Raw genomic sequence first — 24,231 nt, forward strand, 5'->3', positions numbered from 1 at the left:
ACTCCATGGGATGCTCTTTATTTGAAGACTGACTTGGAGGGATTTAAACGATGCTGGTTTTAATGTGCCTCTTTTAGGAATCTGTGGCTAATATAAAAAAGAGTGAGCCGTAAATAAACATGAATGAAAGCGCAAGAAATGCCCACTCTGTCATGTTTGGTTTTATTAATAGCGGGCCTGGCACCTTCCCAGAGGGTAGCAGCTGGTGTGGACTCAATTGGCAGACTGTCTTAGTGTAGTGAAGTGGAATCTTGTGTTGGCGTTTCTGCCTATCATCCATGTATGAATGTGTTGCTGAAGAGCAAATGGCACTGGAAAAGACAAACGGAAGAGAAACTGGGAAAGCACTCTGATAATTTATCAGAAATTAAAATTGTGAGATGGTTGTGTTTTGTGTGATATGATTTATGCATGTGTTGGACCTTCTTCCTGTTGACATAAGAGGAAAGTGGATATGGATGACAAGGCTGTTTATTTCATATTTAAGCAACTATTTACTGAACGTGAATCATGATGCTATCGTGAGATACTGATCTAAGGGTTTGCCATTTCATCTTCAAAATAGTTTATCTTCAAAAATGTGTCCTAAACTACCTTGTTTCAGAGAGAAAGTCGCTTTTAAATGGAGTGTAAACTGGCAATCTAGAGCACCCCAGAAACCACCAACCACAGGCTTTTGATTTATTCTACTTGTCCCCATCCGTGTGTTGTCAATTGTCTTAGCCTGAGAAATGTTTGTGTCCTCCTTCGAGCATCTCGGTCCTGAAGTTATATCATTGATTTTTGGCTTGGTCTTAAATAGTTTTTAAGTGCGCCATTGTCTTAAAACACGTACATTTGGCATCCTGAAACATCTATATAATTACGTGAAGGAGAAAAAGTCACTTGTAACGTCTGAATTGGATAAATTTGAATGGTGGCACTGATCCCAGACAGCTATCTGTGAGTATTTCATTGCAGATACAACCAATAACTTAAACTAGAATGGTCAAAGGATGTTCTATTGCTGCAGTAAGAGCTTGGTCCCTAACTTACACTCTTCCTCTCCTGTGCAGGATTTTCTTTTTAAATACTCGGAGAAGCTTTTTATGTCATCATTTTCTTAAATGCAATGTTCACACACATCTACCCAGTGAATGCCAGTTTACTAGTGTGTCGCAGTTCATTCATTCAAGACAAATAATCCCTATGAAACAAGAAAAAGAATCTGAAGAGCTATTGTCAATTGATCAAAACATGTCAACACTTTTATCGCCAGGCATTGCTAAATTCCTTGCACTGTCTTCTATCTTGATGTCTTTTTATGTCATCATGTGGTCCATGTTTCTAGACATTGACCAGGCTCCGGACCAGGATTGTCTTAAGGTCCAGCTAAAATTCGATTCATCTTGTACAAGGTCTTGAAGAAAGCCCTCTGTTTGCGAGTTGATGCTGCTCCTTCAGGTTATTCGAGTGTGGAATTTTGCTCTGTAAAATTCGTGACAGCGTAATTTATGGCGTTCCTCCCACTCTGCTTGTAAATCCCATTAACCATACTTCTTCGGTTTGCTGCTGCTAACCCACTTCTGAGCAAACATACTTACTGAAAACACTGCAATACTGAGACACGCCTCGGTCGCGCTTTCACTAATTCAGCACTCTGGTAGTCTCCATCTCTGCCCATCCTCTGTGTTGCTCCCTCCCTCTCTACCTCTCTGCTCCATCCCCTGATCTCCCTTTACATTCCTCACCACTCACTCTTTTCAATCATGTCTGTGCCCACAGGATACTTCCTTACTTTCCCTCTCTCCGTCCCTCACTTTCATTTTGCTCCTGTATTTTTTCTTTCTTGCTTTAATACCCTACTCATGCTGTCAGTGTCCCTGTTCGTTTGCTGACACGGCATCTCTTCCCTTCTCTCTTGGTCTCTCCCTCATTCGATATTGAATGGAGATGGGATGATCGAGATAAGGATGATTGATGGGCTGGCTCTGCAAGAGAACGGGGGATTGAGAAGCGATGGGGAGAAGTGAGCAGGGAGAAGAGCATGAAAAGTGCCAGATGAGGCAAGCAGGAAGAGGTGGAAGAATAAGGAGGAGTACAAAAGGCAGGGAGGCTTAGCAGGGCAAGGAGAGGGAAAATATATCAGGTTGGACCAGACTGAGGATTTAGTGACGAGGAAGGAAGGTTGATGGGCAAGGTTAAGAAAAGGCCACAGAAGCACTTGGCCATGGGTGTGTGCCTCACTGGCTTCGGTGGGTGCTGTAGCGTTTGGGCTACGCTGTCATATCTTGGCAAGAACCAGTGTCTATGACCTACTGCTGCCCCTGTCACACCATACTCTCTATAGCACTGTGATGCTCCAGAAATGTTTTTCTCTGCTGCTTTTATGCCTCAAAATAACACGCTAGTCACTTCACACTGAAAAATCCCTCACTCCTGAACCAAACCCCAGAGCTGCATGAGCAAAACAACCATGAAAGATTCTGAACTAAGTAACGTTGACATTTTGGTCTGTGAATCTTCAGTGTGGACAAGGATGGCTCACGGATGATGTAGGTTTTGTTCACTACATTTTTTCGGGATAATATTTAACAGTTTGACATCAGACTAAAATGTATTTTTACTCTTATTTAGTTAGGATGAACTTGATCTTACAATTTTCATCAAAAGCCCCGGACAGCCACTGTCACTTATACTGTATAAGAGAAACAATCTTTATAAATCCCATTTTCTTATATGCAATGTTCACACACATCTACCCAGTGAATGCCAGTTTGCTAGTGTGTCTCATTTCATTCATTCAAAACAACTAATCCCAATGAAACTAGAAAAAGAATCTCAAGAGCGATTGTCAATTGATCAAAACATTTTTATCGCCAGGCATTGCTAAATTTCTTGTACTGTTTTCTATCTTGATGATAGAAAACAGAGCAGAGATTATTTTCTCTGTTTACCTGAGGTGCTCCTCCCAGTGGAGGTTAAAACAGCCACACATTTGGGTGACATAGTTTGAGCAAACACACACACAAACAAAGAAAATCCACTGAGCAGCTTCTTTTATTCCCTCCTTGATTCTTTCTTTCCTTGTGACTTCACCATGCTGCTATTTATAACCGCTGAGGAAGTAGGAAGTAGCAATTTATTATTGAAAAGGTTATGGTAAAGTGTGACTCATTTATTCATATGCTCAAGCTTTATATATATGGTCTTGTGTGCGAGTGCAGGGGACATCTGTCACACATCCAGGATGTGGACAAATGATCATTTCCTATGCAGGGAGTTGTTCCTTTTGTCCTTGTGTCCTTCTTCATCTGTCTTTTTTCTCCCATCTGTTTTCAGTCAGCGACACTGCACGAGCATTCATATATCTATCTATCTATCTATCTATCTATCTATCTATCTATCTATCTATCTATCTATCTATCTATATATATATATATATATATATATATATATATACAGGAATTCAGACACACACACACACATATGCATTAATGCAGGGGGCACAAAGGCTAATTGAGTGGTGCCCTTGGTGTTTGAGTAATGTGTCTTTTTAGAGCGGTCACACACAGATACACACACATTTAACTCATGGAGCGCTGACATTATTCTGGTTGCTGTGATTAAAACGAGTCAAGCAAACATTTTAACATATTTTAATATTCATTATTATCTTTAATGATTCTTCTCTTCTCTTACTATCCAGAGATACTGTTGCCTGCCGTGTCAAACTCAATGGTAAACCCATGAAAGTCAGTCATAGCAATAGTCGTCCTGACTTGAATTTGAAATTGGGTGTTTTCACTTGTGTTCTTTGCCTTAACTGAATTCCCTCACTCCATTTGAGTGGATGATTCTTGCCACCATCATTGCCAACTGCATCGTCCTGGCCCTGGAGCAGCATTTGCCTGATGGCGATAAGACGCCGCTGTCTGAGCGCCTGGTAAGATACCGACACTTAAATACATTAGGGAGGCATGTGTAGACGTAATCGAATCATAAGCTCTGATTTGTTGCTTGATCTCTGTTGCCTGAACGTCTCTTCACATCGAAAGATGCATATCTTTAGCGTCTGGAATCAAAAGGACACTCAGGGCCTGATGTGATTAAAAATAAATGTAGGAAATCTTCATGATTTAATGCTTCTCCAATTTAAATTAAACGGAAACACGTGTCACAGTCACAAGATTCATGTTACTTAAGCTGTATTTTAATTTTGCAAACAAATGTTTGGAGACGGTATTCAATCTTTTTTCTCTTTACCTACCCCCGTCTTCGTCCCTCCACATCTTGTCTCGCTTGCTTCTCCTCATCCCAGGACGACACAGAGCCGTACTTCATTGGGATCTTCTGTTTTGAGTCTGGAATTAAGATTCTCGCCCTTGGTTTTGCCTTCCACAAGAACTCCTACCTGAGAAATGGATGGAATGTCATGGATTTTGTGGTGGTGCTCACTGGGTAAGTTGCTGTTTATGTGGCTTCATTCAAGTGGGTGTGTCGAGATGACAGCAGTGTCAAGCGGGGTCTATAATGCGTCTTACGTGTGTTTGTGCATGTGACAACCTCTTCCCCGCTCGGGCAGCAGCCAGATCATAGAGCAGAACCGCAGGCGGCCAGCAGCCTGGGTCGTCGACAAATGTCACCACTGAGACAGAGGGTGTGAAAGGAGTGGGCGCACTGAGGGAATGCGTAGCACACAGCAGGGTAGGGAATAGGAATACAATATAACAAACTTAGCTTGTTTAAAAGGAGTGGAAGTGAGTAATAGACGTGTAATTACTGAATTAGTATTTTAGAAATACTTGATAACCCGGGCTGGTGTTTATATAAAGCAGCTTACTGGTTTCATCACACACTTCCGCAAGTGGAGTAAAACAGCATTTGCCCCTGGTGCTTTCAAGATGTGACCTTTGCCTCATATCCCCACTCAGATCAATATACTATAAATTCTCTCTTTCTTGCTGGTGATTTGTACACCTGTGCCAACAAAAAGAACCTTGTAAGACTGATAACGGAGACGGCAGCAGCTCAAACACGGAGGATTACGCTGAGAAATTCACTTATTCCAAAGGAGGAGGAAAGCTGGATTAGCATGATAGAGTAACTATGACTAATTGGATTATGTACAAAATTAGAAAATTGTCGAAGATCTTCTCAGGGATCACAGTTGCTGAATAAAGTGAGTGAAGTGTTGCATGAGATCGCGGCACATGTTTCCATTGTGTTGAGCAGATTTGTACAATGCAACTTAATGAATCCCAAGTTTGTGGCTCATTTATTCATTCGTAGCTTCTTGACATGTTGCTTCCTAATGGAAGCTTTATTTGCATTTCATTATTTGACGGGGATGTTGTGAGGGAAGTAGATGACAGTAACTGGGCTGGGCAAAAAAAGAAAGAAATCTGCAATTATTTAAACAGTTTCATTTAAAAATTGTAGTAGCAAAGAACAAAAGAACATTTTCCACTGAACAAATATAAAAATATATACTGTAGTGCGCTCCCTAGAAACAAAGCAAATAAAGTCAATATGCCATGCCATGTCATGCTACGTTGGAACCGGTTAGCATGGTGACTTGACACGATCCGCACTGAAAGTTGCCATAAACACTGACAAACAAACAGTCTAATCGTTTAGTTGAATAAATGGAGTGGATTTTATTTTAGTAACCGACATTCAATGAGAGCTCACTCCTGCGACAACATCTGGACTGGCACGTCTTCGCCGTCGTCAGTCAGATTCACAATACAGTGACCTCTGCTGGTCGAGGAGGAGGGGTGTATCCAAGCAGCCGCTGAGAAACTGGATGACGGCCGATAATCTAGAAGGTCCAGAAATGACCACACACATACACTGGCACTGATGGGTGTCAAGGTTTTTCATGCATTCCTTCTGTCCCAGCGCTCCAGGGAAACAAGGCGTCATGTTGTGAGGCTGCAGCGCTGACTTCTGCTCCACCGCGATGCGTCGTATCGTTTTTTTTTTATTTGTCAGTTGTGAAAACAAGCTCTATTGAGGTCATTTTGTGTGCAGTTGGAGATTTGGAGAGCTCTGTGGGTTACGTAAACCTCTCATCTATGCTGACAAAGCACCCGTGAAACTAATGACCCCCCTCCCCTCCACCTCCTCCTCCCCACACCGCCAAAACTCACACCTCATATTCACACATACTGCACACCCACACACACGTTCTCAGCCTGGCAGTGTGTCCTTATGCTTCTTTTTCCCTGCAAGGCACAACAGACAGTACTGAGACAATGCTAGCATCAGTGAGACAGAAGGTTGAGGCAAATTTGAGCAGTATGCTAATCTAGGAAGTGCAGGAGATGGTCCTTCAAGGCATCCGTCCAGTTTATTAAAGCTGTCTGGGCTAACAATTTTCCTAAAATACCAACCAAAAGCCTTTAAACAAAAGAAATATCTTGCTCTCAAGATGCGCCTGAAAGGCTCTTATTGGAACCATTACTGCAAACTCACAATTGCTGTTCAGACCAGCATTCATATTGTAGTGGAAAATGACATGAGCGACCTTGTATTCTGTATCCAATTATCCTAGATGTTGTCCACCTGAAAAGTAAAACATAACCCTGTGAAAATACATCTTTTGAATTTGCAAAATGCTTCGGTAAAAGCATAAATGAAATAATCTGTCAAAAAATTCATGTTGAAGGTATTTGACAACTGAACTTGTCAGATAAATATTCCACCTTTTTGATCTAAGAAGAGGAATAAGCTGGTACAACTCATTGGCATCAACGCGACCACGCGATATTGTTTACAGTTTCACACACACTTGGAGCACACTCGCTCTTTGTTGTGCTCCCTATGAATGAAAGTGGTGTTTTAGCAGTGCCGCCGTTTGAAGATGAAAGCTACTTGGCCTTTCTGCCCACCTCTGTCAGAAACCTTTGATAGCTTACTGACCAACACACACTCACCTCTCCACACAGACACACGCATTTCCACATCAAACGTCTCTTTCCACTTCCTGCTCACATGGTGTGCGCTAGCAGAAATCTTTATTTTAAGAGAACAGAATCGCACACCACATAGGTGCAAGTTATTCTCACTCAAAATGCTTGTTGAGGTGTATTCAGGTGTATTTACGGCTCGTCTGTCGCAGTAAATTTCCTGAGTGATTTGGCCCTGGGAATAAGCTGGTTGTTTTTTATGCCCTGTATTGATTATTAGTCCAATTACGCTTAGTTTACAGTCATCCTCGCACTGGCGCCCGCCATGTTTCCCCCGCGCAGCACCCGTTGACAGGCCGGTAAATGATTCATCTTTCACCTTCATCTTCTTCATATCCGGGAGGATGTTATCATGACCAGCCCCTTTCTCCTCAGATTTATGACCCAGGTAAACAGAGTCATTTTTCGCGTGTGTTTAATTTCACATAATTAAAATGCCTCAATAAATGACAATTCACTTTGATAAGATGTGGAGCCGTTTTGGTCAGTGATGTGGACAGAGCTAATTATCCGGCTTTTGCTGAAGTCGGCAGTATAGCAGATGGAGATGGGGAGGAAAGCGGAGGGAGAAGTGGGAGATTGTGCGGCAGTTTCTTAATGTGGTTCCGGTTAATGATTTAGACGTCTGCGAACGGAGATTTGGGGCGTACCTGTGCTCCTGTCCTGCATAAAAGATGTGCTGCAGACGGCTTGACACGGCTGTTTGTCACTGGTTTTATCAAATGGCCTACTTCCTCCGAGTGCATAAATGAATATGTGCCCTGCTCAACATGTAAGATCTCTACCTGCGCAGGATTGTTGTCTCTGCTTCCATCTTAAAAAGCAGCGTATGCCCGCTTCGAGATCATAGCGCCATAGAAGTTCTGATACACAGCGAATAACGGAGAAACAATCAATCAAACTCCTCCCTGTAGCCTGTTACCAAGGTGATGCAGAGATTCTATCAATGAGCCCGGACCTTGTTGCCATGGAGACACTTATGAATGAGAAAGGGCCCTGGTAACCGTGGAGACGGTGTGAATGGCTGCCTCACCGGCCTGCCATTGTTTGTGAGGCTGTTTAGAAGACTGAATTTTTGATGACCACAATCATTGCGGTTGTTAACAAAGTCACTGAACATTTATTATTCATCAATTTGTTTCACTTCCCTGCGTCTCGGCGAAATGAGCTGCTTTGTTTTTCCAATGTGCCATCAATTCTGTGATTGCTGCTTGGAGGAAAACTGTTGGGTTGTGAATATCCCATGAATGACTACACGTATATGTTTGGGGACTGAGAAACATTCATAGAAAAGAGATGCTGTGAGTACTGTATGGTTTAGTAGGAACATACTGAATCAAATACTGACTTGGGATATCATTTGTCATCACTCTTTACCTTTATTTTCTGGACTATACTGTTATTTTATGCTTATTTTATGAGATAAATGTTGCTGATCGTTGTTTCCTGGAACCAGTCTGTGACACGTCGGACTGTGATGTGACACCTGATATCCCACAATGTCATCACAAGGACTTCATAGTAGCACTAGGGGGGTTTCCTCTTACAGCCCATGGTCTCCCATAGATCCCAGAATCGGCACTACTTTCCTGCCAAATTTATAGGATCCTAGCAAGGAACCTGTGATTAAAGCTCTGCTGTGTCACTGGGCTTCTTAGTGGAACAGAGGGAAGTGGAAATGTGTCAGAATGAGCGAGCACTAGAGAGAGAGTGAGTGGAGGATGAATCACGGCGTGCGTCAGACGAGGGACTGACTGGAAGTCTGGCGGCGCCCAGGAACATCATAACCTTCTCCTGCACATGCCTTTTTATCCAGAAATAAAACAGATTATTGTTTAGCTCAGAGGTCTTTCTACAAACTCCAATCCTTCACCAAGGCTCTGCCCATCAGACTGTCCAGATTCACTGTCAGACTTCACTTGTCTGCTTCATCGATCACTTCACTTCTTACAGGATTTACATGCAACATTTGCCCAGTTCAGGGGAAGACAGAAGCGCTGACAGTGATGAACTTGACTGGCTTACTGACTGTTTTTTTTTTTTTTTATTCCCTTTAGCATCCTGTCAACCGTCGGTTCAGATTTCGACCTGCGAACCCTTAGAGCAGTGAGAGTGTTGCGGCCCCTCAAGCTGGTGTCCGGTATTCCCAGTAAGTTCCTTTTCTCTTTGGACTGAACTTGTAGACGCCGCCATAAAAGGCAAGAACCTTCTACAGAAGGTTAGGTTATCAAAATAGCATTTGATGTCTAGTTTTTTCTCTTTTATTCACTGGCTTTACATACTGCACCCAAAGTTTTTTGGCTCTTTGCAGCGCTCCTTTCTCCTTTTTTAGCTTTCGCAGTGACACTTCTGCTCAAGCAACACCGCAGTGTTATTTATAGCTCTGGCTCGACTACCCAGATGAGCTGGTGAACAAGGGCTTAGTCATCATAAAAATAAAGTTATCAAACTTTTATTGAGGACAAAAGTGTCATTTCATGCCCCACAATGTAAAGCCCAAATATCACACTATTTGACCTTTTACATCAAACAGTTGTGATTTTAAGCTGTAAAAAAAGTAAAATAAAGTAAAACAAAAATGAAATGGATGGGGCGCAGAGGGCGGTTGTTGGTTGGTGACTGATTATTTTATTTTTAATCTTTAAATACTGCTTATTTATCAAAAGAAAAAGTACATATATTATTTTACATATATAAAGTTGCAAAAAAGAAGCGGTCAAACCCTCTGTTTGGAGTATTTATTACCCAATCATCATCGGCCTCAACTTTCAACCAGTTCTTTGGAATGGGCTTTTTAGCTGTGAGAATCAAAACGTTAAGCAAATATTCATCACTTTTGCTCCAAATTTGAGGGCATGATACCCAGCAAACATGCCTGAGCATCTCTTAGAAAAAGATCTCCAAATATCCTCCTCATGTTTAAACAAGGGAATTGTCCTCTATTCCAATGTGCAGTGCCCTTTATAAAATGTCTCCACCATGTGTTATGGATAGATGAAAAACATCTCAAATAGATATACTTCAGTCAGTTAGCCATCGCAAGTCATCTTAGTGATCACTGACTCAATACATTAAGAATGTCTGAGCGAAACTATGAGCAGCTGTATAGTGTCCTTATCAAACCTTATACTCCAGGCTTACAGGTGGTGCTCAAGTCCATCATGAAAGCCATGATTCCACTGCTGCAAATCGGCCTCCTGCTTTTCTTTGCCATCCTCATGTTTGCCATCATCGGCCTGGAGTTCTACATGGGCAAATTCCACACCACCTGCTTTGACAATCACACAGGTAAGAGGGCAGGGGTCTTCTCATTCCAGGTGAAACTATGACCGATGGACACGCTATTTCAACATCATTGCGCTCAGGTATGATTAGCTGCATGGTTTCCACAAGTTTCCTCAATTGCTTGCAGATGAGATCAGAGAGGAGTTTCCATGTGGGACCGAACTCCCATCACGACTGTGTCCGGAGGGAACCGTGTGTAGAAAGTATTGGCTGGGACCAAACTACGGCATCACCCAGTTCGACAACATCCTGTTTGCTATTCTTACCGTCTTCCAGTGCATCACCATGGAGGGCTGGACTGACCTGTTATACTATGTAGGTATCACTTCAAACGTAACCTCAACTATATGTGGCTCATTTTAATATGTACAGTATTTTAAAAAAAATTGAAACACTCAAGTTATTGGTAGGATGCAGTACTTTTTGTGACGGATCCTGACCCATTTGCAATCCGAACAGAGTCGCCAGGCTGGGGTGGCGTTTGCTTTATATTTAATGTCCCTGCGGTTTCTGGACAGACCGCATCAACAGAGAGGTACTCCTGCCCAAGACTGAATAGTTCCTGCTGTCATTGGCAACCGTTGCTATGGAAACTAGACGAGGGTCTTTCAGTATTACTGTAGTCATCTCTTTTCTAGTCAGATCCTCACATCTGTCTCATCCATGTGAGCGCTCCCTTCCCAGTCTTTTCTCTTTCTCATTCCTCTTTCTCCCCCCATCCCTTCCCTCTTCCTCCTCTGTCCGTCTCACTCCATGTCTCTCAGCATGTCCCTCTATCCCGGTGCTGCTCTATATTTAAAAGGGCCTGTTCAGCTAAAGTTTTCCTCACAGCTGCCGGGGAGGGGAGTGATGAAAGTTTAATGGTAGAAAAAAGGGTCTGCGGTACATCGGGTACACAGTGGCAGTGCCAGCTAACATGCTGGAGGAAGGAAAGATGGAGGTCTTGGCTATCATTGGTGAGAGAAGACAGGAGCTCCATGGCACAGAAGGAAGAGGCAGATATCTTTGCTCGTGCCGAGAAACCGATGCCGAGGCAGCGGAAAGTAAATGTGTTTATTAATCCTCTAAAGCTGAAATAAGCTCCAACAGAGAGGAAAGAGGAACAGCAAAATATAATTATAAATCTGAGAAACTGAGACAGTTGTGGTATTTTTAGGGGGCAAAAGTCCTCACAGACACTTTCATGGCTCAATTTTAAAGTGGTGAAAGTTCACTTTCTAGAATTCTGTGAGCAAGAAACCACTAACATGATTCACCGTCTTTGCTTTTGCTTTGTTTTGATATGCTTTTCCTTAGGAGTGACATTTTCACGTCACGCTCCTCCTGTCTAATGTCTCCTGTCTGGAAAAGTGTTTAGTGAACTCTTATTTTTTAAGTATTAATGAAGTCAGCATGTCTATTCTTGCTCCGCTGCTGTTGTGTCATACTCCAAGGTAAAGGGCGCGTCATTGATCAGCTGTTTGTTTCAGAGCAATGATGCCTCAGGGAGTGCATGGAACTGGATGTACTTCATCCCCCTCATCATCATCGGCTCCTTCTTCATGCTCAACCTAGTGCTGGGCGTGTTGTCAGGGTAATGATCAGAATATTCTATGTGCGCAAATGTATATTTACGGGGGTCTTGACTGTGTATTTGTGACACCACAGGGAGTTTGCCAAAGAGAGGGAGCGTGTGGAAAACAGAAGTGAGTTCCTGAAGCTCAGACGGCAACAGCAGATCGAGCGGGAGCTCAATGGTTATCTCGAGTGGATCTGCAAAGCTGGTGAGTATCGTTTGTGTGTTCGATTTGACAGCAGACAGGAAGTCGGGGTCGCACAGTATCAGGAGAAACATAAAATATGCAGTGAAGTCGTTCAAGCGTACGTCGTGACATGAATATTGCACATGTTGCTTTCACATGCAACGTGGAGCATATAGATGTAAATAACACAACTTTAATTTACAATTTAAGATGGGAAACCCCTTCTTGGTATCCCATGTGATGTTTAATATTATACCGAGTTTTCAAGTGGGAAAAGGCAGTGGAAGTCTAAACCTCGGTTGCTTAAGTAGTTATAGGTGAGTCAAAATGGTCAACATGTTTTTCTTTATTTGAGCCATCTTTCTCATTTTAGTGTGAAAGATCACAAGCGTTGCTGAAAATATGTTGGTAAACTTTGTCAACCCATGGATGTTTTTCTTTTGCAGAAGAGGTCCTGCTGGCGGATGATGAAAACGACAACGATTACGATGGTAAACACACGCTTCCCTTGAAGCATGAGTGCACCCTGTCAGGTTGATGACTTGCTGTATTTTGTCACAGGATCCAGAAGAAGAGCGACTAAGAACCACAAGAGCAAAGCTGAGCTTTTAAACCCTGAGGAGGGTGATGGGGATCTGGCAGTGGGTAAGTCAACATAACCTGACCAACTCTAACAATGATGGAGGGACAGTGTGTTGCTCTTAAAATATAACCCTTCATGTCATTTGTCAAAGCGGGTGTAAATGGTTCTTTCCTCTTTCAGGGTCCCCATTTGCCCGGGCCAGTCTCAAAAGTTCGAAGCTGGAAGGATCAACATTTAAGAGGCGGGAACGGCGATTACGCTTCCTAATTCGACATGTTGTTAAGTCTCAGGCTTTTTACTGGACTGTGTTGTGCTTGGTGGGACTCAACACGCTGTGTGTGGCGGTAGTGCATTATGACCAGCCCGAGCCACTTTCAGATTTTCTATGTGAGTAAAGTGTTTTTTCACCTGCTTACCTTTACTCCATATTTTGTTTCAGTAGATTCTTACTTGAGCATGGGCTTTGTAAAAACAGAAAAATGTATTGTCAAAAGTGAAGAAAAACTGCAGGATAGCATTTTTTCATTGAAACAAATACTGCAGGTTGGAGGAGTATTTGCACATTGCAGGAATGGATTGTTTCTCTTTCCGTCCATCACTTATTCTTGTCTTCGGTCCTGCGTGTAGATTTTGCTGAATTCATCTTCCTGGGAATATTTTTGACGGAGATGTTCATCAAGATGTATGGCCTCGGGAAGCAAGCGTACCTCAACTCCTCCTTCAACTGCTTCGACTGCATTGTAAGTCCCACTGTCGTGGGTGCAGAACCTTGTAAGAGTGGAAGCACACGCGCCTGATCTGCTCCTCATTCTATCGCCGTGGTACATTCGATAATCCAGATAATTTGAGGTGTCTGTGCGGCAGGTAATCTGCGGCAGTATTTTTGAAGTGCTGTGGTCCATCATCCAGCCGGGCACATCGTTTGGCATCAGTGTGCTGCGAGCTCTCAGGTTATTGAGAATATTCAAAGTCACGAAGTAAGTCTGATGAATTATGGTCTATTTCCATGCCTTTCATTTCACCATGTAAAACTCTCTTCTTGTCAGGTACTGGGCATCCTTACGAAATCTTGTGGTTTCTCTGCTGAACTCCATGAAGTCCATCATCAGCTTGCTGTTCCTGCTCTTCCTCTTCATCGTAGTCTTTGCCCTGCTGGGCATGCAGCTCTTTGGAGGACAGTCAGTATCTCACCTTCAGCCTCTCAACATTAATTTACTGCATTATACTTTTACAAGTATTCTCAATTAATTAAAGTGTTTCCAGAAGATAACCATTGTTCTTTTGTCTTCGGGCCTCCGTTCTCTAACTTTCTCCAACGTGTTCTGTTTTTCCCGCAAGGTTTAATTTTGAAAATGGCACTCCTCCAACCAACTTTGATACCTTCCCTGCAGCAATAATGACAGTGTTCCAGGTAAGCACAAGAGGTGATGTAAGGAGACGGGAGCGGAGCGGGCAGGCGGGCGGGAGTGGCGAGGTGAAGGCCGGAATACTGATGGAATGAATGAAGGTCACTAGCATATTAGCAGGTCACATATAGAATATTAAATGCTATGCTCATTCTAATCTTTGCTGACGTGCGGTGTGTCTTCAAAAGTGCAATTTAAATGGAAGGATATGAAACTCTAGGAAAACTGTAGGTCTTAGTAAGTTGCATGGAGGGGAGTGTGGCCTCACCTGACTCCTTCTCTGTGTGTTGGCAGATCCTGACTGGCGAGGACTGGAATATGGTGATGTATGACGGCATCAAGTCTCAGGGCGGAGTCAACAAGGGCATGGCCTTCTCTGTCTTCTTCATTGTCCTCACGCTGTTTGGCAACTGTATCCACCAGCAGTATTATAGGATCTTTGCAATGTACATAATTTATGGACATTATAATGCATTTTCTGAATTGCTTAAGTGCTTCATATTAATCTTGTTATAACTAAAAACATTTAGTAGAAATGAGGCACTCTGCCTGCCAAATTTAATAAGGCAATCCATTGAATACATTTGCCTGCCTTTAACTCTGAGCTCAGACACTCTACTGAACGTGTTCTTGGCCATCGCTGTTGACAATCTGGCCAACGCACAGGAGCTGACCAAGGTATGCAACCATCTGGCAGACTGACCCTTGTAGATTGTTTCCATCAAAAACTAGCATTGCCACATCATAGTCACAATATTTCTCAATAGATTTATTTGTGACTACAGCCTGACCTGATTTTAGCAAACTAAACTCTCCTTCTTCCTCTGTGTAGGACGAGCAAGAAGAAGAGGAAGCTGCCAGTCAGAAGATCGCCCTGCAGAAGGCCAAGGAGGTCGCTGAAGTCAGCCCACTGTCTGCTGCGAACCTCTCTATAGCAGCGTAAGTGTTTTCTTTCTAGATTCTTCAGCTGAATCATAGCAAATGTGTCGACTATGGAATGTGAAATGGAATGATATAATCCTTTATTTATTCACTTAAGAAAAAAAAATCATCCAAAACTGTTGCTAAAAAGCTCTCCTTCACACATGTGAGTCCAAAAACCAAAATCTCTCACCAATGTCTGACTCTGTTTGTGCTTAAATATGAAGCTTTGCATATATATATGTCTTTAGATGATCATAGAATGAGCAAAGAGAAGCAACTTATATTATCAGTCACACACGACTAGCCTGCAGAGTCAGGCTTCACGAGGACAGTCCTCCTTCCATCAGGAAAGTCCATGCATGATCTGTTTTCTCTCCTGGTAAAGTTCACTCTCACACACAACCACACAGCCAGCAGGGGAGCTCCTCTCTGCTTTAGAGCTGTGGCACAGTGACCTTTACTGCTTTGATAGAGAAGCTCTCCTTCGACTGTCACTCTTTATCTGATGCTCGATAAAACACACAGGATTGAACTTAGTTGGTCATTGTTGGTCCTCATTTCATAACAGTGTGATTCAGGTCTTCTTTTTTAAACATTGTGTGGTGAGGTCAGTTTCCCCATCACAAGTCAGGCATTAGTGAACATGGTAGCAATGTGGAACAAACCATCTCTAAGAGAAAAAAGTTGATTTTTAACAGAAAATCGGTTCATGAATACTCTCTTCTCTAGATGGGATTCAACCTTTAATACACTGCAAAAGCCACTGCTTTTGAGCTACATGCATGAACAACACACTTGTTCATACAGAGTGAGTTTTCTCGCACCTTGCCAGTTGTACTTTCATAGTTTGACCTAATATTTCTAAGGCAGTATGAGGATGGAGCTGTTGTCCAATTCAGGAACAAACATGGACTGATGATGATAGGAAACAGACATACAGCCCTAGTTTTTCATGGTTTGTTGCTGCTATATGTTGCATCTATTTCAGTTCAGAGGTCTTGGAGGTGGACGTTGTTTTTGCCTGCGTTATTTGATCATGTTCCCAATTTTCCGGACAAATATATTTTCATTTGTGGCTCTCAGCTTCATGCTATTTATGTGGGGCACTATAGTGATGGCACAGATGTACTTGGTTCAAAAGCTGTTGTTATTGAGCATTACATTTGGGACACCTTTGGTAAAAGAAGGTGCCGACAGAGACACACATATAGCTGAGAAAATTGAGAAATACAAGAAGAAAGAGGCAGAGGCATTGATTAGGACAGAGCAGGAGTCAAAGAGAGAAAGCGGGTGATGCAAGAAGGATGAAACAAGTGAATTACAAAAGGAGAACAGAGAAATCCGGCGAAACTACAAGGCAGCAGGTTTGTGTGTCTGTTTGTATTTAATATTTAATTCCAGCACATTTTCTGGGATCACGAAGTCTTCATTCCTTTGGTTAGATTGACCTATGGGTTTGTTTTTTTTCGTGCTCTATCACTTACCAGCTGTTTCCCTCCTCAGCAACAAAGTTCACAGTGAGTGTAACAACGCCACAGACCCCTTTCTGGACTGGTATTTATTTATTTTGTTTATTTATGAATCCCCAATCATTCCTTTCCTTCTTTTCCTGCTTCAGATCGCTCCTTGATATTGTGTTTGGTTTTCTTCCGTTGCCTCCACTCTGCAGTTCGGCTCTTTCTTTCCTGTGGTTGATTGGTGACAAAGTGTTTGAACTGAAAGAATTTTTAGAGGTGGGACCGACCTGTGTGTTTTCAAATAACTTGGATAATTCAAGGGTTCTGTTGGTGAATGAGGCTTAAGGTCCCAAAATTCTGACAGTTTCTGCCTTATAGAAGTCAGTTTCTCTCCTGTCTCTTTGGCAATATATATATATATAAACTCCCAGCTGCCTCCTTCCGAAGATCATACCAAACATTTGTGGCCCACCTGCGTCTTTTTGTCCTGGCTATTTTGTGTTCATATAGTTTGGTGGTTCTTTCATCTTTAAAAAAAAAGACAATTCTCAATGTTACACAACATTTTAACGCAGGTCTCTCTCCACTTTTATTTTACAGCAAGGAGCAGCAAAAGAACCATAAGGGGCTCAGCAAGTCTGTGTGGGAGCAGCGCACCAAGGAGCTGAGGAAACAGACTCTGGCATCCAGCCGAGAAGCCCTCTACAATGAACTGGACCCTGATGACCGCTGGAAGGCAAGGACAGGGAGGGAGGAGCACAACAATGTAAAGGACAAGTCAACGCAAAGGCCCTAGACTTGTGATATCTGTGTACACAAGTGATGGCAGTGAGAGGGCCGTGTATAGAAACAGATGCGGTTGCTGGAAAAGCCGGAAAAGAATGTTCATGTTTTCAGTCACATGACCTATTAAAACACTGCTTGTTTTTCAATGTGAGGATCAAAAGAAAATGTACAGTCAAATAGGACACATATGGGTTATGTTTTGGAGTAAGAGACCAAGTAGAGTTTAGTGGAATGACTTGTTGACTGGTTCAACTGGTGAGGCCAAATTTGTGAAATAACCATGCCATGCTATAACAGCAGCGATGCTTTGAGAATCCTTTTACAGTCTGTGAATCTGTCTGTCGTTCACAGTGAAATGGTATGTTGTGGATAGATCAAGAAGTTGAAGAAAAATGAGATGGTTCTAAAACAGAGCTTTGAGGAACACTGAAAAAAATCATTGGCTACACACCCAGATCTGTATCTCTGGACTTCAAAATGCAAGAATGAATGAAAACGCAAGTGGGCTGCTTCTAAGATTGTATACATTTGAAAGAAACTATTGCAATATTTGAAATAATACACATCGTAAAATTTCCTGCTTATATCAGCAACCCTTCTATTCTATACAGATTGGCTCATCTCATTCAAAAATCATATTTATCGTTGACTTCCTCATGACAGTTTAGTCACTCAGTATTGTCTCTTATACAGGTGAACTACTCACGACATGTTCGTCCGGACATGAAGACCCATCTCGATCGACCTCTGGTGGTTGATCCTCTGGAGAACCGCAACAACAACACCAACAAAAACACGCCGAACAATCCAGACATGTGCTACAATGCAAATGAGGTACAGAAGCAAACGCGCCTTCTTGAAAACACTGGACAAGTTGTAGGTGTCGGTGGAGGAGGACCTGCTGTGACCAAGCCCCCGCTAGAGAGAGGGGAGTCTACAGAAAGCAGGCGTAGCCGGAAAGCTGATCACCACCACCACCATCACCACCACAGCTCCCATGTGCGGTTAGATGCCACCGCCATTCCTGGTCCTGGATCAGAAGATAGGCCGCCCAGGCGCCACCACCACACCCGGAGTGGAAGCAGAGGTGGAGGCCAGTCAGAGCACCGCAAGCCTAGGTCACATCGCAAGAACGCGGACGACGAGGAGGGCGGCGGAGGTTCTGGGAAAACAGGAAGGCACAAGAGCAAAGCAGCGGATGGGGCTGGTGAAGGAGAACAGGAGGGTGCTGGAGACAGTAACGAAAGGAGACCCAGAAGAAATTGCCATGGCAACCAGACCGACGGAGAAGGGAAAAGAGTGTGCCAACGTCGCAGAAAGTACGTACCTGGGTGTATATACGTGTTTCCAATATATTCAGTTACTCAACAAACCTAATATTCCTTTGTCCTAAAAACAAACTTTTGTTTATTCATGTGGTGTCGTGACATATTTTGGTTCTCTCTCATCAGGGACTGCAGTGTCCCTAACCTTTCAACAACAAGGCCGATCCAAAAGAGCCTTTCCAGGCAGGACAGTAAGTACAGCGAAGACATGGATAACCTCATGAATACCAAACTGGTATCCGGTTCAACTCCACCGACCGATGGCCATCCAGTCCCAAGACACACTGTGGCACCCGGTTTCGGATCTGCTCTGCACCTTGCTAACAGCGGCACTCATGGGAGTCTGGTGGCGATAGACAGCTACGGGAACATCGGCCATCACCGGGCCAACAGCATCATCAGGCTTCCTCACCACGACTACACAGCCATCGACATGCCAATTTTTCCTTCCACCAATGCCAAATTGCAAGGTAACACATCGCAGACTTTTTGTTGGAGGTTGAACGTGAATATTGACAACAGTGTCATCCATCAAAACAGTGAATAAGAACGCCAACACCGAACCTTTACCAGCAAAAGAGGACAAGGATGACGACGATGACGAGAGGGGAGGCGAAGGAGGACCCAGACCGATGCCTCCGTTTACCTCCATGTTCATTCTGTCCACCACGAACCCGTGAGTTGAGCACCCTTGCTCAAGTGCACGTGGGATTGTCTGTCTTATCTGTCATTGACATTCACATCTTCTTCTTTCAGCTTTCGCAGGGCTTGTCACTACATCTGCACCCTTCGTTATTTTGAAATGTGCATCCTGCTGGTCATCGCCATGAGCAGCATTGCACTGGCAGCTGAAGACCCCGTCTGGCCTGAGTCGCCTCGGAACAATGTAAGTGGAATGATATGATGTTTATACCCTTGAATATCAGAGTCTACCGTATATATTATATTAGAGGAATAACAATGTTGTTTCTCTTTTTTCTGTGTAGGTTCTGCGCTATTTTGACTATGTCTTCACAGGAGTGTTTACATTTGAGATGCTAACAAAGGTAAAAGAGTACAGTTCCCTGCTGCGCTGTGTTGCAGAGGCCGTAGAAGAAAAGCTTTTTTTTGGAATATAAATGCCTAAAAACATAACTGCTCATATGTGTGTATCAGTATAAAAACAATTCTAGGGGACCAATGACACCGTTTCCACATTGTTTTTGGACCAATAATAATGTATTATCTTCTATTTCTTGTAGATGGTGGATCTGGGATTGGTAATGCATCAGGGCTCTTATTTCCGAGACTTATGGAACATCCTTGACTTTATAGTGGTTAGTGGTGCTCTGGTGGCCTTCGCCTTCACGTAAGTCCCACCCCATCCCCCCTCTTTCTTCTCCTTTCTTGCTCCTTTGATCTCATAGGCCAACTACCAATCTCTCCATGTGAAGTCCATGTCAATTTTTATCAGTTATCATTATTAGATTTTTCACCTCAAGCAAAAGCATCAGTCAAACCAATTGGCTAGAAGCAACATGGTTAGTTTTTCTAAAAGGAAGCTCGAGGTTGTCCCTTCAACTGCTTATTTTTAGACGATTTCCAAGATACATTTTAAATGTATTTTGAATCACAACGTACCTCTATTTCCTAGTGGGTGACCAAAGTGATATAAAATGGTGACCAACATGGCATATCATTGGTTTTCCTCTCTATCAACTCACCTTGAGATTCAGTGCCCTTCAGCCTATCCCTCCGCTTCTATTCCTCACACTGACCCCAGTGTAGAAACCCTAACATCCCCCTATGTGGCCTAGTTGGAGGTGAGGACTGCCTTTCGCACCTTTAACCCTTTAGTGCCCGGAATGTTCTTGAGCTCATGCAATAGCTTCTTCAGGAAAAGGCAGGTACAATAAACACTCATTAAGCTGCATGACTCTAAATCCAGATGCAATATTTGTGCTTGTTAAAAGAGCATATAACTCAAGGTCGGTTTCTCCTCTGTTTTATAAGCGTCAGCACTTAAGTGGTTAAAATAGCACTCCATGCCTTTCAAAATATTTGTTTACAATATGTCGCTCTCTGGTGCATTGATTTCACTCTCACATCCGCTGGAGGACACAAAGAATCGTGAATGCTTGTAAGAAGTCAAACGCTTTCTTCACATCACAACGTCTGACATTGAAATTCCGACCTTCAGGATTTAGACTCCACATATGAAGTTTGGCTACACTATATTGCCTGACAAGGTTTAACAGGAGTAAGATGAAAATGCTGTCTTGTTTGTACTCTGGGTTTTGCTCGGCATAAATGCTGAGGGTCTCACTTCTCCTGGTGAATGTTCTTTGTGGTTCACTTGTATATGTACCTGTTCATTGTCATTTCTCTTTCCCCTGTGTCCTATTACACAAGTATGCTGTGTGTTGTTCCACTTTTAGCTTTACTCAGTGCTCACAACTCACTTTGAAGTAGAACAGTTTTACTAATGCAGGCTACACAACCGTTTTAGCTGTGGAAGCCAGTCAGAACACTTCTCGATATTCTCCTAACTGAATCAGAGGAAATCAGGCGACACTCTAGACAGGCTCAGCAGTCGACTGTAGATGTCTGTCACTGCTAAATGAAATCAAACAGAGGTCTCCGCTGCATGTCTCTCTACTCAAGCATCCTGGAGGACAAATTAGCCTTATATTTACCGACCTATTCTACCTCATTTTAATGGCAGTGTGTCCAGGACAGACAGTAACATTGTACTCGGGTTTGTCCAGAATCCTACTTCTTTGTGTCCCATTGTGTGTCTCTCTCTCCCCCGCACATTTTGTCTGTCCTTATATCTCCTTCTGTTCTCACTGTCTCTCAACTATTCTCATTTCTACAATTGGACCACCAACAGCGGCGGCGGGTAAAGTTCTTCTTTCTCCTGTTTCCTTCTGCGCACTCTTAGAGCCAGTTCATCTGGTCACCCGTCTTCTCTCATTTCACCCCATTGAAGACAACTTCTGTCTTCGTCTGTCCTTCTCTGTTTTCATTGTTCATCATGGAAGTGCGCTAACGTTGATGGAACCAAGCCACCATGAGGAAAATGGACCAGTGTGAATATTGCTCACCGTTCCAACAGTCAATTTGTGTGCGACTAAGAGGGAAAGATTTGTCTCTTAACACACTCATCAACGCTGGCAGTCCACATGCACATAGAATCCAGCTGTCCAACATCTGGCTCAATAGCAGTAAGAGCTATGCAGCTGTCGACGCAGCTGCCTCCATGCCTGGGGACCGAAAACAGTGACCTTTTTCATGATTGTTCACCAGCGCCATTGAGCTGGGAGCCATGCATATACACATTCACTAGTAAGGTGTGGCACACTATTGCAGTGTTATTAAGATGACAAAAATGCCTTTTTTAAACTACTCACATCAATTTGTGTTTTAACTTTAATATTCTAAACATTTTTCTTTTTTTTTTTCAGAGTTGCTTGTTAGAATCCTCCTGTCTAAGACATTTGAACAATGCTCTTACAACAGTTAATGTTAAGGTCAATTTTTAAAAGGAGTCATCAAATGAGAGAGTTTGGATTTAAACTTGGATTTCTTTTTCAAGATCATTATTCCAAATAAGTAACAGTAAATGCCTTGTCGGATCTGACCGTGACTTGTTGGACGGCGGCTCACAAAATTTGAGGTCTTTGGTGCCTCCGTGAGACACGAGACTGACCTCTCTCTGTAAATGTCTCTGAGTAAGGTGGAGTTCTGGAAAGCAAGGTTTCAATGCAGCATGAGTGTTAAGTCACCACTAGCTTGGCATGTGCAAGCCAAGACGGTAGTCTTCATCGACCAGCATTGAAATACATTGCAGACTACTGAACTGCAAAGAAAGCTAGCAATCCCACGGCATGTTCAGTAGTTGTCAAGTGACCCTAAGTCTAACCTCACTCAAGAAGTACAGCTGAAGAGTAATATAGCAACGCTGCATGTGTTGCTATGTATTTTAACCAGACGCAGTTACTCAATTTGAGTTAACGCGGGCTCAACTCTCATCAAAGAATGGCTTTTTACTTGTTTTTAAATACTTTTTTTCTGGTTATAATATTTTGCTTTGCTCCAATTTTGTGTCTTCACCTACATGTGACGCAAATCCGGACATTCAGAGGGAGCAGCAAAGGAAAAGACATCAGTACCATCAAGTCCTTGAGGGTGCTGAGAGTGTTACGACCTCTGAAGACTATTAAACGCCTTCCCAAGCTCAAGGTATAAACAAGTGTACAAGTGATGGGCTGAAGATGGGTGTTAAATTATGATGCGGAGCCGTTCCCCTCACTCTAATGCTCCACCTTTCCCAGGCTGTGTTCGACTGTGTGGTAAACTCGCTGAAGAACGTCCTGAACATCCTCATCGTCTACCTACTCTTCATGTTCATCTTCGCTGTGGTTGCTGTGCAGCTGTTCAAGGGACGCTTCTTTTACTGCACCGACGAGTCTAAAGAGTTTGAGCGCGATTGCAGGTCAGGAGACGCGAGCTTTCCAAACAACAGAAGGTCGCGTCGCTCTACTTATGATGTCTTTCATGTATTGTCACAGAGGCGAGTTTCTGGTCTACGAACGCGATAATGAAGTTAAGGCACAGAAGCGGGAGTGGAAGAAGTACGATTTCCACTACGACAATGTGGCTTGGGCCCTCCTCACCCTCTTCACTGTCTCTACTGGAGAGGGGTGGCCGCAGTGAGTAATGAAAAACATCTAACACCAAACTTAAGGCCAAGGGCCAGACCCGGCCCTCCAAGTCATTTTATGTGGCCTACAAGAACTTAGAAGAACATGTTCCCATAGTGACATTAAGAAGCATTATAAATGTTTTTTTAATCTTGATATAAAGCACAACGTGTTTTGACTCTCAGGGTGCTGAAACATTCAGTCGATGCGACTTATGAGAACCAGGGCCCGAGCCCGGGATACCGGATGGAGATGTCCATCTTTTACGTGGTGTACTTCGTGGTCTTCCCCTTCTTCTTTGTCAACATCTTCGTGGCTCTGATCATCATCACCTTCCAAGAACAAGGAGATAAGATGATGGAGGATTATAGTTTAGAAAAGAACGAGGTAAGAGGAAGTCAACGTTGAATTGTGACGGCTAACCTGACTGAACTATCTACTGTTCTCGCCTGTAGAGAGCCTGTATAGACTTTGCAATCAACGCCAGACCCCTGACACGCCATATGCCCCAAAACAAGCTCAGCTTTCAGTACAAGATGTGGGAGTTTGTGGTGTCACCGCCGTTTGAGTATACTATCATGGCCATGATCGCGCTCAACACTGTCGTACTTATGATGAAGGTAAGCAGATGATAACATTGGCTGGCCACTCATTTAAGTTTACATGAGCTCTAAGTTGTTTTTTTATTCTTGTTTGCAGTATGATGGGGCTTCGGATACCTACGAAGCTGTATTGGGGAACTTGAACATCGTGTTTACATCTCTTTTCTCAATGGAATGTGTGCTCAAGATCATTGCATTTGGAGCACTGGTGAGGGATATTCTTTACAGAATTATATGTGTGGAGGAATCATTTGAGGAGGGAACTCAAAAGTGTAATGTTTATTACTTTACAAAACATCAAAGTAAATGCAGAGAGAAGGCTTTGATAGAGCTTTCGCTGCTCAGGTTGGCTCTCTCTTCACCCCTTTATATGTTGGTGTGACACTGGACATGTGAGCCGTCCTTCTCCGCCACTCATCCTCAGAAAACATGAGAATCCCACGAGGATCCAAGACCAACTCGAGTTACTGGCACTAGTAATCG

At 43.1% G+C, this 24,231-nt stretch overlaps 1 protein-coding gene across 7 annotated transcripts in view; it reads left to right on the plus strand.

The window, feature by feature from the left end:
- Positions 1 to 24,231, plus strand: part of LOC128751463 (voltage-dependent P/Q-type calcium channel subunit alpha-1A-like) — a 53,079-nt gene that overhangs the window by 7,544 nt on the left and 21,304 nt on the right. For 3 of the 7 annotated variants that reach the window (XM_053852495.1, XM_053852489.1, XM_053852490.1), the window contains exons 2-32: positions 3,819 to 3,925; positions 4,301 to 4,440; positions 9,011 to 9,102; positions 10,089 to 10,241; positions 10,366 to 10,553; positions 11,708 to 11,811; positions 11,886 to 12,001; positions 12,427 to 12,471; positions 12,542 to 12,625; positions 12,744 to 12,950; positions 13,191 to 13,303; positions 13,428 to 13,540; positions 13,610 to 13,741; positions 13,902 to 13,974; positions 14,264 to 14,381; positions 14,580 to 14,647; positions 14,802 to 14,908; positions 16,397 to 16,447; positions 16,951 to 17,116; positions 17,830 to 18,455; positions 18,588 to 18,931; positions 19,002 to 19,137; positions 19,218 to 19,347; positions 19,448 to 19,507; positions 19,703 to 19,809; positions 22,586 to 22,685; positions 22,778 to 22,938; positions 23,015 to 23,155; positions 23,332 to 23,533; positions 23,602 to 23,766; positions 23,846 to 23,956. In XM_053852495.1, the coding sequence (XP_053708470.1) occupies positions 3,819 to 3,925; positions 4,301 to 4,440; positions 9,011 to 9,102; positions 10,089 to 10,241; positions 10,366 to 10,553; positions 11,708 to 11,811; positions 11,886 to 12,001; positions 12,427 to 12,471; positions 12,542 to 12,625; positions 12,744 to 12,950; positions 13,191 to 13,303; positions 13,428 to 13,540; positions 13,610 to 13,741; positions 13,902 to 13,974; positions 14,264 to 14,381; positions 14,580 to 14,647; positions 14,802 to 14,908; positions 16,397 to 16,447; positions 16,951 to 17,116; positions 17,830 to 18,455; positions 18,588 to 18,931; positions 19,002 to 19,137; positions 19,218 to 19,347; positions 19,448 to 19,507; positions 19,703 to 19,809; positions 22,586 to 22,685; positions 22,778 to 22,938; positions 23,015 to 23,155; positions 23,332 to 23,533; positions 23,602 to 23,766; positions 23,846 to 23,956 (4,460 nt within the window). The remainder of the gene's footprint in view (positions 1 to 3,818; positions 3,926 to 4,300; positions 4,441 to 9,010; positions 9,103 to 10,088; positions 10,242 to 10,365; positions 10,554 to 11,707; positions 11,812 to 11,885; positions 12,002 to 12,426; positions 12,472 to 12,541; positions 12,626 to 12,743; positions 12,951 to 13,190; positions 13,304 to 13,427; positions 13,541 to 13,609; positions 13,742 to 13,901; positions 13,975 to 14,263; positions 14,382 to 14,579; positions 14,648 to 14,801; positions 14,909 to 16,396; positions 16,448 to 16,950; positions 17,117 to 17,829; positions 18,456 to 18,587; positions 18,932 to 19,001; positions 19,138 to 19,217; positions 19,348 to 19,447; positions 19,508 to 19,702; positions 19,810 to 22,585; positions 22,686 to 22,777; positions 22,939 to 23,014; positions 23,156 to 23,331; positions 23,534 to 23,601; positions 23,767 to 23,845; positions 23,957 to 24,231) is intronic. The other 4 variants (XM_053852496.1, XM_053852494.1, XM_053852491.1 and 1 more) reach the window with 3 other exon arrangements.

Source organism: Synchiropus splendidus, chromosome 19 (genome assembly GCF_027744825.2).
Source record: "Synchiropus splendidus isolate RoL2022-P1 chromosome 19, RoL_Sspl_1.0, whole genome shotgun sequence".
Classification (NCBI taxonomy): domain Eukaryota; kingdom Metazoa; phylum Chordata; class Actinopteri; order Syngnathiformes; family Callionymidae; genus Synchiropus; species Synchiropus splendidus.